This window comes from Tenrec ecaudatus, chromosome 1 (genome assembly GCF_050624435.1).
Source record: "Tenrec ecaudatus isolate mTenEca1 chromosome 1, mTenEca1.hap1, whole genome shotgun sequence".
Taxonomy (NCBI): domain Eukaryota; kingdom Metazoa; phylum Chordata; class Mammalia; order Afrosoricida; family Tenrecidae; genus Tenrec; species Tenrec ecaudatus.
In genome coordinates, this window is record NC_134530.1 from 51,802,900 (window position 1) to 51,822,220 (window position 19,321).

General features: G+C 44.8%; 1 protein-coding gene across 4 annotated transcripts in view; it reads right to left on the reverse strand.

Annotated features, from left to right (window-relative positions):
• Positions 1 to 3,167: 3,167 nt before the first annotated feature.
• TAF12 (TATA-box binding protein associated factor 12) overlaps positions 3,168 to 19,321 on the reverse strand; it is a 27,182-nt gene continuing 11,028 nt past the window's right edge. For 3 of the 4 annotated variants that reach the window (XM_075553189.1, XM_075553179.1, XM_075553184.1), the window contains exons 2-6: positions 14,241 to 14,492; positions 13,257 to 13,334; positions 9,017 to 9,131; positions 4,892 to 4,980; positions 3,168 to 3,386 (exon numbers count right to left, since the gene is read on the reverse strand). In XM_075553189.1, the coding sequence (XP_075409304.1) occupies positions 3,351 to 3,386; positions 4,892 to 4,980; positions 9,017 to 9,131; positions 13,257 to 13,334; positions 14,241 to 14,408 (486 nt within the window). In that variant the 5' untranslated portion in view covers positions 14,409 to 14,492 and the 3' untranslated portion in view covers positions 3,168 to 3,350. Of the gene's footprint in view, positions 3,387 to 4,891; positions 4,981 to 9,016; positions 9,132 to 13,256; positions 13,335 to 14,240; positions 14,493 to 15,403; positions 15,489 to 19,321 lie in introns of those variants that run through there. The other variant, XM_075553176.1, reaches the window with a different exon arrangement.

Below are 19,321 nucleotides of genomic sequence, written 5' to 3' on the forward strand. Positions count from 1 at the left end.
CAATCCTGAATCCCTTTCATCTGTCTCCCACCGGACTTCGGGAGACCTTACGGCCTTGGTTAAACTCCAGTACCATCATCACTATCACTAGCTCTGGCCCTTTAAGTAAACTCTCCCAGCCTGTCATGTCCTCACCCGGGACAGAGAAAGATACTGCCAACAAAGCAGGCTGTTGTTTCTTCTTCAGGCTCATCTCTGTATGGCGCTCAGCACAGCACCCAGGAGACAGCAGATGCAACCCTCCCGCCCTCCCTGGAGCCCTAGAGTCTATTACTCCAGCTGCAGCATGCGCTCTTGAACATCTGTGGAGTGCTCCTGTGTGCCCAGCACGCTGACAGCTCTGGGGATCAGGATCAAGTGAGCATGCTTACTTAGCTCAGGGGCCTGAAGGCCATGTGCCTGAGGTGGTGCCCAGCATCACACACACCAGACCAGAAGACCCACCTAGGGCACTTGGTAACTAACACCCCCTCCTCTATCCTCACACCCAGTCACCCAGTCCTGCCGACTGCACCACCTACACGTCTTTCAAATTGACCCCTTCTCCCTATTGCCACGGTGACTCTAGGGACAGCGCAGAACTGCCTCGTGGGGTTTCCAGGGTGCTGTTCTTTGGGGAAGCAGACTGCCATGTCTTTCTCCTGTACAGCAGCAGGTGTGTTCAGGCAAGTGCTTAACCACTGTGCCAGGAGGGCTCCTTGCTCTATTCCCACCATCACTTCATGCCGCAGCAGCCTTATAACTGATGCATTTCCACAATCGCCTTCTCTCCTTCTTCCAATCAAGTTGTTCTTCACTGCCTAGCCAACTAGAGCATTTTTTAAAAAATGCTAACCAGCCATGTCAAGTTCTTGCTGAAAAAAAATCTTTCAATGGCTCCTGCTACTTTTTTGCTAGGACCTAGAAGGCCCTGGATCAGGGCAGTCTCCTTGCACTTATTCCCTCTGTGTGCCGAGTACGCAGTCTGTGAAGAGCAACAAGGCATCCGGACTGGCGGACAGCTCATTCATAATCTGCAGAGTGCAGCCAACACAGCGTGATCGCGGAAAGTGAGGAGGGCTGGACAGGCTGACTGATGAAGATCAACGACTATAGCACAGATTACACCTAACCATAAACACAAAAGTCCTTACAACTGAACAACAGACATCGTGCTAAGAGGAGACGGGACTGAAGGCACCAAGCACTGCATTTTATTTGGATCTACGCTCAGCAGCCATCAAGAAACCAGATGGCATATTGCACTGGGAAACTGGCTGCAAAAGACCTCTTGACAGTGTTAAAGGGGAAGATGTCCTTTGAGCATGCTCAGCTGTGTCATGCATGTGAACTCTGGACAATGAAATCGGAAGACCAGACAATCGGTGCCTTAATTACAGTGTTAGCAAAGAACATCAACTAGACCATGGGCTGCCAGGAGAACAAACAAATCTGCTTGGAAGAAGTACAGTCCAAATACCCTTAGCAAGGCTTTGTCTCCTGTACGTTTAGACATATTACCAATGGGACCCAGGACCCTGAGAAGGACGTCACATTTGCAGAGTAGAACGGACTAGCACAGGGACTCCAGTATCACCACGCATCTGAGGACAACAGAAGACTGCAGTGCCTTGTTCTGTTGTACAGACTCGATGACACCTAATGACAACAGAAGGTCCTCCATGGCCTGGTTCAGCTTACCTCACTGCACTGTCTCAGGGCTTGTATGCACAGTTTCTCCTCTTTACAAAGGATCTCCATCTAGTTCACAATAGGGTTTGAAAGAAAGAAAAGAAAGGCTCCCAGGCCTGTCTAACTAGGCCACTCAAATCTCAGCTTAAATGGAGCTCCTCATCCTCACTTGCCCTGTGCACGTCGTGGTGCCTGCGAGACCATCACAGCCATGTCTGCTGCGCTCATCATCATACATTGCCTGACACAGGCGCAGGTGATGCCTCATGAGCAACCACCTGTGTACAAACAGGACAGCGAGACTCAGACGAACCACATACCCATCACAAATTAAGGTCTTCTGACTCCAGCCCAGTTCTTTCCATGAAACCAGCTCAATCCCAGGGTCTCCTGCCCACCACAGGGGGTTCAAAACTGATTCTGGCTTCCTGGAAGGCTGCCATGTCAGTGCCGTGCAGAAGCAGCGAGCCTCTTGTTCCATATCGCTAACAGAGCATCCTTCCAGAGCACGAGCTCGTGACATCCGGAGGTTCTGGAGAAAGGGAAAGCCTTCCACATCCTCTTCCCCGTGGCAGTGCTCCAGAGTGAGCAGGTGATGTGGAGAAGAGAAGCGGAGTGCCTCTAGGTTCTTGGGGCCTCTAGGTTGAAGCCTCCACCAGCGCAACAGTCGTAGCAGTGTGTCTGTTCCCCCATGAGCAATAAGGCTGTGGAGGGGTCACGGGCCAAACCATGGGTGGGAGGGGAGAGAGCATCTCACCTCAGGAGTAGACGACCGAAGCAAGGCAAGGTGGATGGAACTGAGCTGCTGACCCCTGGGCAGAGGAGTCACCCCCCTAAGGTCCGTGGAACCTACATAATGCACAGGGGGAGGGGTGAAAAGGTAGGAATCCAGGGGTCGAGGAAACCTATAATTACTGAAAGACAAGCACCTGCACAGAGAGGCCCTGGGAGACTGCTGAGAAGGACCACCACTTGCTGCAGGAGTTCCAGGAAGAGTAGTCAAAAAGGCTCTGTGACAGGTGACACTTGTACAAACAGAATGTGTCTTCAGTCTACTACTTATGGCCAAGAAACTCCTATCGGTGGTCTCCCAGAGAGTGACATAATGGAAACTCTGGGTTTTCTCAAGCCCAGAAATGAGAGATGGTGCTGCCATCTGCTGACTAGAGTGAGCTCCTCCCGGCCCTGTTCGCCCTCCTAGCATGGGCATCCCAAAGGCGTAAGCCATGCATCCTGTGTCTTTCGATTAATAACTTCTTTATTCTGTAAAAGCAAATGAAAGTCATATTCATATAAACACTGACATTACAAAGTACAGGGAGAGGCCTGGAGAGAAGGAAACAAAAACCTCTACACATCCTGCTAATACTGTCTCCCCAACAAGACCGTAACGCTTTGTCCCACATCCACTCACTTAGATAACAGACCACAAATAAAATCTTCTCTGGAAGATACGCTGCTCCTCTTTGAGACGGCAGGGAAGAGGGACTGAAAGGTGGGGTAGGAGACTTTATTCTTTTGGCAGATCCTCTCAGTCATTATAGATATTGCTGCACTGTTAATAAAAAATATATGCTTCTCTGTAAAGCATTTAAAAAAAAATTCCATGGATGAGATGGCTGAGGCCTCAGCTCAAGTATCTCCAAATCACTGTCGTCCAGTCCCTGACTCTTCCGTGGTTATTTCTTGGTTGTTTTCCGGATCAGTGCCATTCTCTGAAAAGAGAAAAATAAGCCAGTGACGTGAGTTAGAGGCAGGAGCCTGAAGTCCAGACGTTGGCATGTGGAGGTGGAGGGGAGGCAGCAGGGTCTGCACTTCAGGGGGCAATGCTCCTGGGCCCTGAAATCACAGGCAGCTCAGCAGACGCCTTTGAACCTGAGAACCATTTGTCTGCAGGGCTCCGGAGGCATGCCATGGGCCAGTGGACCCGTTCCACTGGCCAAGAGGCTAGGCTAGTAGGAATGACAGCCTTGCCTCTCAGACCTCGGAGAGAGTCCATCAAAATGTGTGGTCTGGACTCCACCCACCGCGTCTCTCCTTTCTCTGGAGAGGGAGAAACCTGGGAAGGGGCTCTACTTGGGAACTGCTGCCACACACAGCGAGCCCTCTTCTCACACCTGACCTGCAGTGAAGGGAAGTGGCAGAGTAAGGACTCCCACCCAAACACATCAGGGAACATTCCAATCATAGGTTTCAGTTTAGTCTATAACCAGTCACCCACTGATTTGCTTTGTTCTCTCTTTTTGACTGAGAGATTTTTATGATTAAACACAAAGTGAAAAAGTTGTTAAATTGGGGAGCAGACCAAAAAAGCAACCCAGTGTTGGAGGGACCTTCTGCTGAAGCATTCCCGCCCCTGGATTCGGTATTGATGGTTTCTGGGAGGGTATCCTCTGTGCACACTGTACACCTACCCTAGCCATCAGCTCCGTTCCAACTGAATAGCCCCTAGGGTGGAAGAGCTGCCCCATAGGGGTTCAAGGCCTCTTTGTAGAAGCAGACTGGCTGGTGGATTCTAACCCCTGACCTGTGAGTTAGCTGTCAAGTGCCACTAGGCCTCCTCTAGAAAGAGCAGGATATGGAAAAGGCTTACTTTTCAAATCCAAACGGCCACTTTAGAAACCAGCCATGTCTATGGGAGACCCACCCTGCAGTAGGGCTGACCAAGGGCACGGATGACTTGACCCATCGCAGGAGTGTTACGCTCACACATGGACCTCTAAGACCTTGTTACGAGGGGCAGAGACACTCATCACACTCTTGAAATGGCATAGGTGTTGTGTTACTCCAATAAAAAGTAAAAGTAGAGCAGAAAAGGGATTTGGCCGTGCAGACAGACGAGAATGCCTAGCTGGGCAGCCTGAGTGCTAGCCACCAGCACAAGGAGAGTGCCTACACTTATGCTTTCCTTAACTGGCCCACTGCCTGTGGGCCTTCCGAGCGGTTCAAATCCGCACCAGTGAAAGCAACTTCACTGAGGCGGGGTGGAGGGTGAGTACGCCATCCACATTAGAAGCTGGAACCAACAGCTTTAAATGGTGCTCCTCAGCACTGAGAGGAACATGGGCCCTGGGTGACAAGCACAACACCAAGGGAATATAGGGTTGATTTCCCAAGAGCCTCTGCTATCTTGTCTCTTGCTTTCTCTGGCCTTTCATCTGGAGAGTGCAGCTTGCTGAGGGAAAGGGGGGGCGGGGGAGGCGCTCTGGCGGCTCCTCACCTGCTTGTGAGCTTCTGTGGTGCACGCTTTCTTGTAGGGTCGGATTTCTTCAGAGCCAAATCCTGGGATCCACATGTTCCACTGGCGCTCTGCAAGGAAAGGGCCAGCACAGAGGCAGCGTCAGTGCGCTGTGGAAAGGCCACGGAGGGCCAGCCTGGGCAAGTCGACTGTCCCTGTACTAACACTCCATTCCCTCCACGAGTCCAGGATGGAACTAATTTGAGCCTCTTGCAAAGGAAAAAGTGGTAAATGAGTCAAAGCTGTGAGTGCTGAATCTTGACGCTTTTCAGAGGGTCGTCTATTCCACAGAAAACAAAAGTCATGGTTTCTTTAACTGTTCTATGCCTGGGCTCAAAGGAAGCCCTCAACTCAGAGGGGTGAAGGAAGAGAAAGGGGACCCGAGCACTCTGGAGCCAAGAGCTCAGTTCCCCATCTGCTGCTCATCTGTGGAGCTGCGTGCCCTTCTGACCTTCGCTCACAGTGCCTGCCTTCATCTTTCACACAGTAATCCCAGCAGCAGCCCCTCACTGGGTGGCTGAGAGTCCAACGCCACAGTACAGATAAAGTGTGTAGTCTGGGCCTGGGATCTACAAGTGGCCACGTACATGTGCGAATGAACCCTAAGACTGTCAGTGTGAGGTGGAGGAGGGTGGGGATTTGCAAAGCCACATGAAAATGTACATGTATACACAAGTGTTTAAGGAGTAAGTCATCACACTATTCACAAAGATTTACATGAGGAGTAATTTACCTTCCACGCCAAGTGCATACATATAGGACATTCATATATGTATGTGTATATACCATTTACTATAGTTGGTCATATGTGACCTATCAAGAAAATAGCAACACAATCACTCCATGGAGAAAATGCTGCACACAGCCAACGCCTGGCACAAAGCAGCAGTGTGGCAAGCACCCTCTGGACGCCAGAGGGTCACTTGGAAAGCACTGTCACCAGTGTCAGTTGACACGCACAGGCTGATGCCACACGAAGCAGGTTCAGGGGAGCTGTGATCAGAGATCTCTCAGTAACACTCACTGTCACTGCTGTCTCCTAAAGGGGCCTTCAAAAAGAGTCCAGTCAAAACAGTCCCATTCAAAGCAGAGAAGTCAGGTCAGAAGGGCATGGGGACTGATTTTGGGGACTCTCAAGGGGTAATTTTGGTAGATTTCCTCAAAGGGAAAGGGGTGATCACAAGGGCTTTTATTAGGAAGAAATTTTAAGAAAATGGAAAACTACTCTGTTGAGCAAAAGGCCAGGGAAGTTGTTTTTCCCCTTACAACAGTGCAGCTGCTGCTCCTTTGAGGCCAGCATGAGCTGTCCTGGAAGAACTCCTCTGGGAAGCCTGGCCCCACTCACCCCACAGGCCTGATCTTACCCTTCAGATTTTTGTTCCCCAAAGGCCAAGGACATTTCAAAGGAACACGATTCGAGTCCCTGAAGGAGGCCAAGACTGCTGTGTAGGTGTGGTGTAACTCAGAGTGTAGAAGGGTCTGAGCAGGAAACCCCACCTTCAGGCATGGCTTGCCCTAGCAGGAAGGGGTGGTGGTTGAAAAACAGCCACTTCACAGTTTTATATTTTTGTTTCATAAAGGTTTCTATATCATTTTGTAGCAATAACTTCTTTTTTGGTAACAATACTTTTTGATTTACTCTCTTACATTGTCTCATTTAATTTTTGCAAAAAAAGAGAGACTATAGACAGGAAGGGGGATATTACTAAGGGAATAATATTCTACATTATGCATATGTAGAAAATAGGTCAGGCGTAAACATTGACATGCCCATGCTAGTCCTGTCCAGGAGAGAAGCACACAGAGTTTTCAGCCCATCAGCAAGCTCATGCTAGTTGAAGGGTGTGGTCTGATGCTGATGCTGACGCTGGGGACTTGATTCTGACTCTTGCTGACCCTGAATGCAGGTCAAAGGCTCTGACCTCTCGGCAGCAGACTGCTACAGAGGGGCCTCGGGTGCATTCCAGCAGCCACCCTTCTGGTTAGTGGCTGAGGACTTCACTGATGGCACCACCTGAGTGCTCCTGACTCCAGGACCACCAAGCACTCTCTGACTATGGTTGTGTTTCCACAAGGCCTGCTACAAAAACTTATGAGCATGCCGACTTTGGAGTATTCTGTCTCTGTGGTAATTATTTCTTTACCTTCATGAGTAAACTGGCATTCAGGCTTCATGTTCAATGACATAGGGACCTAATAAAGCTAAATTGTCCAAGTAATATCATTTGTTGTGGCAATTTTAAAACTGCAATCTCTTTCAACCTCCTCCTGCTGATGGTGGAGTCTATGTTTCCTCCCTTTGTGAACAGAATTCAGCAGACTCGACCCCATGTGACTTCAGATGCTGGGTTAGAAAATGCCCCACAGTTGGCCCAGGTCTTCCTGGGAACTCTCATTCTTGAAACCTTCCATATTCATGGAGAAAATGCAGCTACCCCAGAGTGGAGACCAAAGCTCATCTGTGGACAATTGGGTATCCCTTTATAGAAGGGTCACAAGGAAGAGAAGAGCCAGTCGGTGCAGTATAGCATCAATGACACATACAACTTTCCTCTAGTTCTTTAATGCTTCCTCCCCACCACTATCATGACCCCAATTCTACCTTACAAATCCAGCTAGACCAGAGCATGTTCTCAGGTACAGATAAGAGCTGGAAAAACAAGGAATCCAGGATAGATAACCTCCACAGGGCCAATGATGAGAGTAGCTATACCAGGAGCTAAGGGGAAAGTAGGGGGAGAAAGGGGGAACCGATCACAAAGAAAGACATATAAACCCCTTCCCAGGTGGATGAACAGAAAAGTGGGTGATGGGAGACATTGGTCAGTGTAAGTCATGAAAAAAAAATTATAAATTATCAAAGGTTAATGCAGGAGGGAGGGTGGGGAAGGGAGGGAGGGGAAAAAATGAACTGATACCAAGGGCTGAGTAGAATGAAAATGTTTTGAAAATGATGATGGAAAGATATGTACAAATGTGCTTGACACAATGGATGGATGGATTATGATAAGAGCTGTAAGAGCCCCAATAAAATAATTTAAAAAAAAGAAAATCCAGCTAACCTTGGGTTGCCATACAACGAAAGGAGAGAGGTGCCAGCAGATGTTTGGGGGATGTCAGCATGGGCATCAGACAAAAGTGGGGATGTCATTCTAAAGAAGACCGCCTGCCACCCAGCTACCACAAGGCAACACTCAGATTCATGAACAAAATAAATGGCCGTTCCCACTGGAAGCCAGTGTTTAGAGCCCTTACTTACACAGAGTACATAAGAGTGCTTGTCCTCCATTGGTACCAAGAGACTCCACCAAGACTACAAGCCTCTCCCCATGCGGAGAGAAGCCTATCAGAAATCAGTCAAGGCAGGTCTCCACTGAGCCCTTCCATGTTTCCTCTGGGCCCCTCGGGGCACTATAGATGGTGCTCTTTGGCCGTAACCAATGCAGGAAAAAACTAACTGCCATCAAGTGGATGGCCACTCACAGCGACCTTATAGAACAAGAACTCTCTATGGGAGCAGGAAGTCCTGTCTTTTTCCCATGGAGCAGCTGGTGGTTTCACACTCCTGTGGATCACGGCCAGTGAGGAACCACTATACCACCAGGGCTCCTCAACCATGCAGAGGGGAGTGCAATTTTTTCCAGTGACTATAGTTTTCAATGCTAGACAAGCATCTCCCAGAAATCTCAAGCTCAAATTGAGCGTCTGTTAAGTAAGCAAAGCCAAATATAAAATTGTAAGTGTGATTATGATTTCTTTTAGGAAAAAAACAAAATACACACCAAAAAATCAGTAAGCTAAAACCTGGCAGGGGACAATGAAGAAGAGCTTGATTGGAACGGTGGAAACATGGCTGTGGCGCTGAGCTCTTCCTACATGCCGACGCTCCCTGTTCCGCTCACACTGCTCATCACCTATGACCTCCCACTTACCCAGTGAGGATGCTATTGGGATCCTCACCTCACCAACGAGAGGGCAGACTCGAAAAGAAATGAGGTGGGAAGGAGAAGGAAATACAGCCAGAAGCCGGAGGGACCTGGTCTCAAGCCCAGTGCCTCAGCTCAGAGCAGCTGTGTGAGTATTTCGGGGAGAAACAAAACCACATACCAAGATGCAGCTGGACATCTTTCACCTCCAGGGTGCTGGACTTGCGATGCCTGGCAAGCTGGCAGGCTGCTGTCACCACACTCTCAATAAAATCGTCAGCAATCTGCAGCAGCATCTGGGGAAGGCAATGTGAGGGAGAGTAACCATGACACCAGCAGGGTAGGTTCCTGTTGCTGGGACAACTGTTATCTACCTGAATCACAGAGTTAGGTAAGACTTGGAATTTATTAGGCTGCCAGGAAAACAACATGTGGACTAAGGTGGGGAGGAGGAATGAGGAAGCCAATAGAAATACGTTAATTCTTTACCCAGAATCATTGCAGCTAATAAGTTTCTGATGGTGTACTTCTGGTTCTACCTGCCAGTGGTCAGCTAGCCTAATCCCTGCTCTCCCCGCCCCCACCCCGTCTTCTGAATCGGTGGGAAAACCAAGGTGAGGCATTCAATTCCCCAGTCTCACTTGTTTTGGCGCCTAAATTTTTCAGCTCTTAAAGCACTTTATGATTTTTTTATTTTTTAAAGAAATGATCACTTCTTGATTTATCTTTGTTGTTGTTCTGGAATTTATTTCCCGCCCTTAGTTTTAGATTTATAGAAAAGTGGCAAAGAAAATAAAGAGAGTTCCCATAAACCCTACACACAATTTCCTTTAAAAGTACCATCTTAAGTTATTCTGGTACATTTTCCACAATTAGATAAACAGTTGTGACGCATTGTTATTAAATAGAGTTCATACTTCTCTCAGATTTCCTTAATTATTTTTTTTCCTCCTTAAAACACTTTAATTTCCACAAACTCATTTAGTCTGTAGCATGGCCCTGTGAAGAAAATGGGGCATGGATTTCATCATCCTTCTATAGAGGAAGATGCCAAGACTCAGGAAGACCAACTTGCTCCTGGCCATGTAACTATCTATTCTCAAGTACGGTGCTACCAGTGAGGGGTTAATGCCCATTAGCCTCTAATGAAGACCAGCTAATTCAACTACTATTTAAATTTACATACAAACCAGAAGTGAAGAAATTCAAGTTGTGTACTAAGGTCTGTAGTCAGAGCCTGACCAAACAGGCAGTCAAGCTACACTGAAAATGACTGGTGACTGAACTGAAAGGAAGAGGTACAGCAGCTGTGAAGAATTTAGCAATACTAAAATCCTAGTCACTGTCAATACCTTTTTTCAGCAGCATTAGCAGTGACTATACATGTGTATCTTGATGCACGGAATATAAAGAGATCGGATTAACTATATCTGTGGAAAAGAACTGATGCAGAAGGCCAATGGCATCAAGCCGTAAAAAAATGTCCAGGGGAGCCAAAGTACACCGTAAGCATACAATCAAATCCACTGCCATTCAGCCATTCCAATTCAACAGCCACCCTAAAGCGCAGAGCAGACCTGCTCTAGAGGCTGTGAATCTTTACAGAAGCAGAAGTCTCATCTTCCTTCCGCAGAGCAGCTGGTAGATTCAAATACAGCCCACTGCACCACTGCGGGGCTCTCCCCTGAGTGTGTCCCCCTTAAATTTAAAAACCATTCAAGAATAGATTTGATCTGCACACTAATGAACAAAGATGAGCTGAGCTGTGGGAATGACAAAGACCATCATACTCGAAGAAAGCAAAGATCATTAAAAAGACTGGAAAGAAACAAAAGGCCCCAAAACAATGTCCGAAGATTCTCTGAAACGTGTTCTTGAATGCAGAGTTAACAAAAGCCAAAGGAAGAGATGATGAAGTAAAAGAGATAAACTAAAAGTAAAAGTTGGCTAAGTAAAATATTTCAAAAGGAAACTCAAGAAGACAAAGTAAATATTAAGGAAATGTGCAAAGACCAGAAATTAGAAACGAGAGGGAAAATGTCTCTGGCATTTCTCAAGCTAAAAGAAATATAGCAAAAATTCAATCCTCCGTGTGCAATATTGAAAGATTATGCAAAATACTGAATGACACAAAGAAGAAGGAATACACAGAATCACACCAAAAGAACTGGTCAATGTTCAACAATTTGAGGAGGTAGCCTGTGATCAGGAATTGATGGTAATGAAAGAAGTCCACACTGCACTGAAGTCACTGACAATAAATAAGGCTCTACAAGCTAATGGAATATCAACAGAGGTATTTAAAAAATCATATGAAACAATCATCTATGGCAAGAAATTTAGAAGAGATCCATACTTCTACCCACCCCAACTTATCACACAATTTCATTAATTTCACATGCAAATAAAATTTTGCTGGAGACCTCTCCCTGTTGAGGGGAAAAGAGTGTTGGAAACTGAAAGAGACACGTGGAAACAATTAATGAACCATAACGGGTTAATGGACCACAGTATCCACAACCCTGAGACCAGAAGAACTAGATGGTACCCAGCCACCACTAATAACTGCTCTGGAAAGGATCACATGAGAAAAGTACTGGGTACAAAAAAAACCAAACAACTGAAAAAAGAATGAGGGCAACATATGTACAAACATGGCTGATTCAATTGATGTATGGATGTATGGATTGTGATTAAGAGTTGTACAAGCCCCCAGTAAAATGATTTTTTTTTTAAACTGGGAGGGAGAGGGAGGGGGAGGGGAAAAAAGGAAAATGAGCTGATTCTAGGAACCCAAGTGGAAGGCGAATTTTGAGGATGTGGGCAACAAATGTATAAGAGTGCTTTACTAAATTGATGTAGTATGGATTGTGACAAGAGTTGTATGAGCCCCAATAAAATGATTTATTTTAAAAAAACCTAAAAAAACTCTGCCACTGAATTAATTCAGACTCAGAACATCCCTATAGAACAGTGGTTCTCAACCTTCCTAATCCCACAGCCCTTTAAGATAGTTCCTCATGTTGTGGTGACCCCCCCAACCATAAAATTATTTTCATTGCTACTTCATAACTGTCATTTTGCTACTGTTATGAATCATAATATAAATATCTGATATCCAGAATGTTATTTTCATTGTTACAAATGGAACATATTAAAGCATAGTGATTAATCACAAAAACAATAATTATATATTGTGAAATATTTTTTTGAAATATTTATTTCTAATGACAAATTTGTCTTGAACATGGTACAGCATGGGTAACAGTCTTCACACTGGGTACTTGTATGTGGGCATATCCACCTGGAGACGAATAGAGGAGCAGTTGGTGTCTCGGTTCCTAATACCATCGGAAATACATGTTTTCTAATGGTCTTAGGCAACCCCTGTGAAAAGGGTCGTTTGATCCCCCAAAGGGGTCAAGACCCACAGGTTGAGAACCACTGCTACAGAACCTACAGAACAGAGTAGAACTCCTGTGGGTTTCAGAGACTGAAACTCTTTCTCTCAGGGAGTGGCTGGTGCTTTTGCACTGCTGATCTTGCTGTTAGCAGCCCCACATGTAACCTGGGTAGAGTGGAGGGGGAAATGTGGAACTCAAAACAATGAGAGTAAAGGAGTACAATGAAAAAAGAGGAAGCCCCCAACAAGAAAAACGGACACAGTGGGCGCAATGACTGGAAAGATGGCACAGGGATAAGCGGTTTCATTCTGTGGTGCACAGTGTCTGGGACGAGAAACTGCCTTTATGGAAGCAACCCAACAGCACCTACCAACAGCAGTGCACGACTAGCAAAGCTCTCAGTGCTTCCTGCTTCCTATAAGCTTTGCAGTAGCTCATCCTTTCAGAATGGATAGAGCCAGCATCATGACCAAACCAAAAATGGAAACCTGGGCAATGCAGAGAAAATGTTAAATATAAGACATAAGAAAACTCTGATGAAGAAGATGGTACCTGTAGCTCAATGTAATGTTCTCAAAGGTCATTCATGTAATATATCAGTATTTCATTCCTTGTATGGCAGAATACTGAGGGATAAGCTTTGCCTTTGAAAATATTACAGTACAACTACAGATATGGCTAAAGCTTTTGAAAGTGATTACCAGAAAATAAAAGTGATTGCCTATAAACAGCACACTGTGTCTTTTTTGACAGGCAAAAGTAGTAGCAACTACTATGAATAAATTATTCCACGAGATAATCACAGTAACTCTATCGTGAACATTATCACACACTACCAACACAGGAAGAAGCTGAGGCCCAGAAAGCTTAACTGAAGTTGTCTATGGTCGCAAAGCTGACAAATGGCAGAGTCAATTCAAACTCAGATTTTTCTGCCAATGAAGTCTCTACTTTTAACAGCCATGTGATGTATACCAACTTTCAGGGACATCTTTGGAGTATCCACCCCCACCTTACCTCCTCTACATCTTCATCCAACTGCTCATTAGGATCCACTTCTCTTACTAAATCTTGCAATTTCTTCTTCGTCAATACCTAAAGTTAACCAGGAGAAGATTTTTAAGGAAGCAAAACACCACCAAACTCCAAACTCACTGACATCGAGTCAATTCCAACCTCACGGCAACCCCACTGACAGTAGAACTGCCCCTGTGGGTTTCTAAGGCTATAACTCTTCACAAGAAGAAAGCCGCCTCTCTCGCTCACAAACTTGGTGGGTTTAGCACAGCCCGAGTACCCCACTATGCCACCACAGCCCCTTAAAAAACAACACATCATCCCCCCATAAAAAAGAAAGGTTGTCAGGCTGTCGAGTTTATTTTCTACTTTCCAAAGAGTTCTGTTTGGCAACCTTGTGTTATTGTTATAAGACTACGTCCTCAAGGCAGAAACCACACTAGGAACAGAGGTCAATGTCCCATTGTCAGGGGGGTTATTTCAGCATCATTTCTTTTCTCACTGTGTCTCACCTCTTCATATTATAGGATTTTCAATTCTCTGACCTTCATAAATTGTACCACATCCCAGCTGTCTTTGGATATGTTCTTCCTCCCTTCCTACCTGCTCAGCTCAGGGCAGCTCCTATCAGTTGCCTTTCCTAGTCCCTCCTCTCGGCCTTGAAATTGAACAGGCCCAGCAGATTCCCTTGGGAGCCACTGTTTTGATTAGACCTGGCTCTCTGGGTCATATTTGTAAGACATCCTCAGTTGTGATTCATTACATCAGCTTCAATCTTACATAAAAGACCCAGGGAAAGATCAGCTCTTTGAGAGAAGTGATCTTTGCATAGTGTATTACTGAGAGAACCTGTCTTTAGATATGCACTGAAAGAAATGTTTTTCAGTGGAGAGGAAGAAGTAGCGCCTACACTTCTGATACCGTTTCTGCTCCAAAGAACACAGAGGAGGAGCCTTCAGTGAGCAAACGAGAAGAGGATGATACCTGATTGTTTTCAGGGCTGAGCCGCCCTCCAGCACCAGGAGTGCCCGGTATCTTTACCACTGTCGTGCTATTGGCCATGGAGCCTTGTGGAGGGGTGCTGGCTGGTTCCGGTTTGATGGACGAGAAATTGGAGAGGTTGATTAGGGCTGAGGGGCCAAACTGGTTCATAATCTGTCGAGCTTTGGACTTCAGCTCATAGAGCTTATCAAGATCCTGCTTCTTTTTAGAGCTGTTAGGACCAAGGCCAATCAACTAGAGAGAGAAAACATGAGAATTAGTTCTAGAAAAAAACCCAAAACCAAACTCACTGCCATTGAGTCAATCTGACTCATAGTCACCCCGTAGGGCAGGGTACAACTGTCCCAGTGGGTTTCAGAGACTAATTCTTCATGGGAGTAGAAAGCCTCTTCGTTCTCCCATGGAGCTGGCTGGTAGTTTCGAAGTGCTGACCTTGCAGTTAGAAGCTCAAAGCACAGCTACTATACCACCAGGGCTCCTAGCTCCAAAAGGACCTGAAATAAACAAGTCTTGAAAGAAAAATGATATGCAGTCTTTGGGGGCTTTGTTGTACCTGGAACGGTGACCATTTATCTGTGCATTAAAAACAGCATGAAGGTTGTTCGTTGCTCTCACCTGATATCTAGAAACATCTCTTCTCCAAAAGCTAAATTCAGTCATCTTCTAATTGAAGCAAGGCAGAAAGGAAATGACAATGCCTCCATGTACAAACTAAACTAGATGGGGCCAAGCACTTTTGAGCGCGTCGTAAAAACGGGAGACTTGGTTAAGCACTCCATGCATAATTTTTGAACATCAAATGTTAAATCCAAATAAACTGTGGCATGTTCGCAGACTTAGAACTCAGTCACACAACTTCAGAAAAGAGATTAGTTCAGTCTGGCATTTCAAAACATGCTCAAATCCTATGCCAGGCTATCACCAGTCAATGCAATTGTAGCAACTGTTAAAAAGACTCTTCACCATCCAAAGCAATTTTTCTCTGAGGGTTAGCAATCTTTAAGCGTGAGCAGTGTCCAGCCTGGAACAGCTGGACTCATAAATCTTTGAGTATAAAGTTGGTTCTTGGCATCAGCTTTGGCATCCTAAGGCTCAGAAGCACATTCACCAAGCCCTGGCCACACAGCCTCTCGGCGCTTACTTACAGCTATCTGCGTGTCTAGATCTTTAATTACATCGGCGACGGCTGTGAGCCCGGAGAAATGAGAGGCAGCCATTCTCAAAAGCTACCTGCAAATGAACAGCTGGCATCAAGCACCACTCTTGCTACAGAACCTTTTCCGTTGCCAGGCCGGACACACTGTCACCAGCCAGGACCCAGGCAACCTAGATGTGGCATCTCCTTCTCTGTCTCTTTCATAGAGAGCTTTTAAAGTTCATTAACAACAGTTGTATACTTATAGACTGTCTCCCTATCACTTGAGTGCTTTATTGTTAGAGATAAGCTAGCAGCGACCTTCATACTTAATTGGGCAAAACTCAACCTGCAGGAATCATGTCAACGGCTTTTGGAACTTGGTAAAGCTAAGCAATCTGAATGTGTAACTCTATGTTTTGGTCTTGTCCCAATGGAGAAGTTTCTCCCCTACACATTGTCTTCTCTTTGCTTATTCTCAATAAAAACAGCCAACCATAAATAACAATAACAATAATAAAAGAACAGCCAACCATGTGCTGGGTAAATGGCCAAAAAACACGAGGCTGGTTGGCTAAGTGCCAGCTTTTAAACCACATGTGGCCCATACTTCCTTCTGAACCCACAAATGCTACCAACAGGAATAGGAGAAAATGCTAGAAAAAGACTAGCATGGTAATAATCATTGTAATGATACAGAAGCTTCTTTTTTCTTTTCATTGTTATCCATCTTTAATTTGCTCTAATTTCTTCTTAAAATTAATTAGGATTTAATACATATACCATTCCATATTTCAATCATGTCAAGTAGAATGATCAGCAATCTTTTCTGATGCGAGTTCTATGAAAACACCTTAAAGACGGTCAAACTGAATCCCATTGTACAACACTGTCCCCTCAAGCCTCACAGAGAAACACACTGTAATTATCAAACAACATTTTCACATCCTTCATGGGACTTTGGTAACGGTACTGAAGATCGTTCAAAATAAGTCGAGACCTTCTGTTTTGATGGGGAGTCATGGGCATCAGAGATTTCTGTGTAACTGGAATTTCTAGAATAATAAGACCATGGAGCCCTGATGGCATAGTGGGTTGGTTATGCCTGGGCTGCTAACTGCAAAGTCAGCAGTTCGAAACCACCAGCTGCTCTGAGGGAGAAAGAGGAAGCTGTCTACTCCCATAAAGACTTACAGTCTCGGAAAACAAATTCTACCCTGGCCTATAGGGTCCCTATGAGTTGGCATCAACTCGATGGCAGTAAGTTTGAGTGAGAAAATAAGGTTTAGAGAAAAAACGATATATACCAAAACAAAACAAACCCTTGCTATTGAACTGGCCCGTAGGCTTTCCAAGTCTATAATCTTTACAGAAGCCGACTGCTCTTCTTTCTCCCAGGGTACAGCTGGTGGGTGTGAACCACTGACCTTTTGGTTCCCAGCTAAGTGCTGAATCACTGCGCTATCAGGATTCCTTAGAGCCTACACACACAGAACCAAATATGGATAATTAGCAATCAAATTAGAAATTAACCTTAGAGAATAGCTCGAACAGACTAGAGGGCACAGAGTGTTCACCTGCGGGAGATGGAGGAAAGAAAAGGGGGATAATAGTTCAAGTCTTTGGGAGAGGTAATAACTTGTTCAAGTTGTTGAATGCAAAACTGATTAGTTGATATACAACCCCCCACATAATTCACAGTGAGAAGCTAAGAAAAAAAGAACTAAAAGCTCTAGTAGTTGCTTTAATGAACTAAGTGGTTTCTCTGGGGCATGAGAAAAACCAAAGTTTCTCCCTAAGAAACTAGACTGCAATTTATTCCAATCTTTGTGTCGAAAAGTAAACAATACTTGTGAATTTTCAGTAATTCTAAGAGTTGCTTCTTCCTGTTAGAACCAAATAAAACAAAACAGATGATAATCAGACTGACACTACCCTAAATATCTGAGATGGTTTCTTAATATGGTTAGATGTAAGACTCTGTGACATATTTGGGTGCTGACTATGTAAAATTACACAACTGCCTGGTCCTCAAGGCTTAAAGGCTTAAGAGCTTGACTAACGACGGAAAGGCCAGTGGTTAGGACCCAGCCCGAGGGGCCTGGGAAGAAGCCCAGCCTCGGCAAGCACGGGGTCCCCATGAGTCAGACTGAACCATACCTGACAACGGGCAACTACTGCGCTCCACACACCAGACATTTAAGAACTGTGTCGTGGTTAGGAAAAATTGTGCTGTGGTTAACAATGCACGTAAGAAAAAGTTGGTCATCTTACCCACTTTTAAATGTACATTAATTATGTTCACCATGTGGTGCTGCCATCACTACCCACTTCCAAGTTTTACATCGCCTCCGAAGACTTTGTGGGTTCGGTTCCAGACCAAAGCAATAATGAGAATATTACAGTAAGCCGAGTCACGTGAATTTCTGTTTTCCTACTGCATAAAAAGTTATGTTTACACTCTATGAGGAGACTTCAGAAAGTTTCTAGGAAAATGGAATTACAAGAAAATGAATTTCTTCCATAAACTTTTTGGAGCTCCCTGATATGTATGGTCTATGTAAGTGTGCAGCAACATCATGAACAAGTGTGCAACGTGAGAACTGCCAAAATGTGACACAGAAATGAGATGAGCACATGCTGTTGGAGAAATGACACCAACAGACTTGCTCAATGAACAGTAGCCGCAAACCTTCATTCTGTAGAAATCATGCAAGAAAAGGCTACTTGGCAATATCTACCAGATCAGAAAAGTATTTTACTGTTCTGATCCCATAATTCCATTCTTAGTACTCTTTACTATAGTGAATATATGTAAACAATGCCATATGAGAGGACTTAACAATCTTGTGGAAAAATGGAATTAAAATATAATGGAATGTTTCTACTAACTTTCTGAAGCTCCTTTGTACATGTAAGGAATCTCAATCTAAGTGTCCATCAAAAAAATGGTTAGTTCAGTGGTTCTCAACCTGTGGGTCGTGACCCCTTTTGGGGTCAAACGACCCTTTCACAGGGGTTGCCCAATTCATAATAGTAGAAAAATTAGTTGTGAAGTATTAAAGAGTCACGGCCTTAGGAAGGTTGAGAACCACTGGTTAGTTAAATAAATCCAGGTATAACTATTTAATGGAACCCACTAAACAATGAGACCCAGTTAGTCACATAAGACTGCCTATTGTATGATTACATTTATATGCAATGTCCAGGACAGGGAATTCTAGAGATATTGCTAGGGAAGTTAAATTGGCATAGCTGCTTTGGAAAACAGTTTGACAAGCTTCTTTTTATTTATTTACTTAGACAGTTTCTTATAAAGTTAAACCTACATTCATCATATGCCTCAACAACCCTTCTTAAAAAATAAATATAATTGTCCAAGTGGAAATAATTCAATGCCCTTCAGCTGGTGAATGGATAAACAAATGACACACCCACACAATGGACTACAACTCAGACTTTAAAAGGACTGTGAAAGCTACATGGACATGGGTGAATCTCAAGCACTTTACTCAAGTGAGAGAATCACGACTCAAAAGCATTAATTGGACTAGAGAAAACAAAACTATAGGGATGGAGAATCTATCAGTGCCTGCCAATGAATAGATGGGGAGGATTTGGCCACACACATGCGTGCGCTGTAGAATCAACTTCACCCTGAGGGGAACAAACGTCAGAAACGTAGGTGAATGGAAACAGTGGATGATGTTAGATATGAAAATTATAATTTATCAAGGGATCATGAGAGTGGGAGGTGGGGGAGGGAAAGAAAAATGAGGAGCCAATACCAAGAGTTCAAGAAGAAAATGTTTTTAAAATGATGATGCCAACATATGTATAAATGTGCTTAATACAATTGATGTATGGATGGGGTTATAAGAGCTATAAAAAATATCAATTTCAAGTTCATGGGGCCTCATGTGTATCA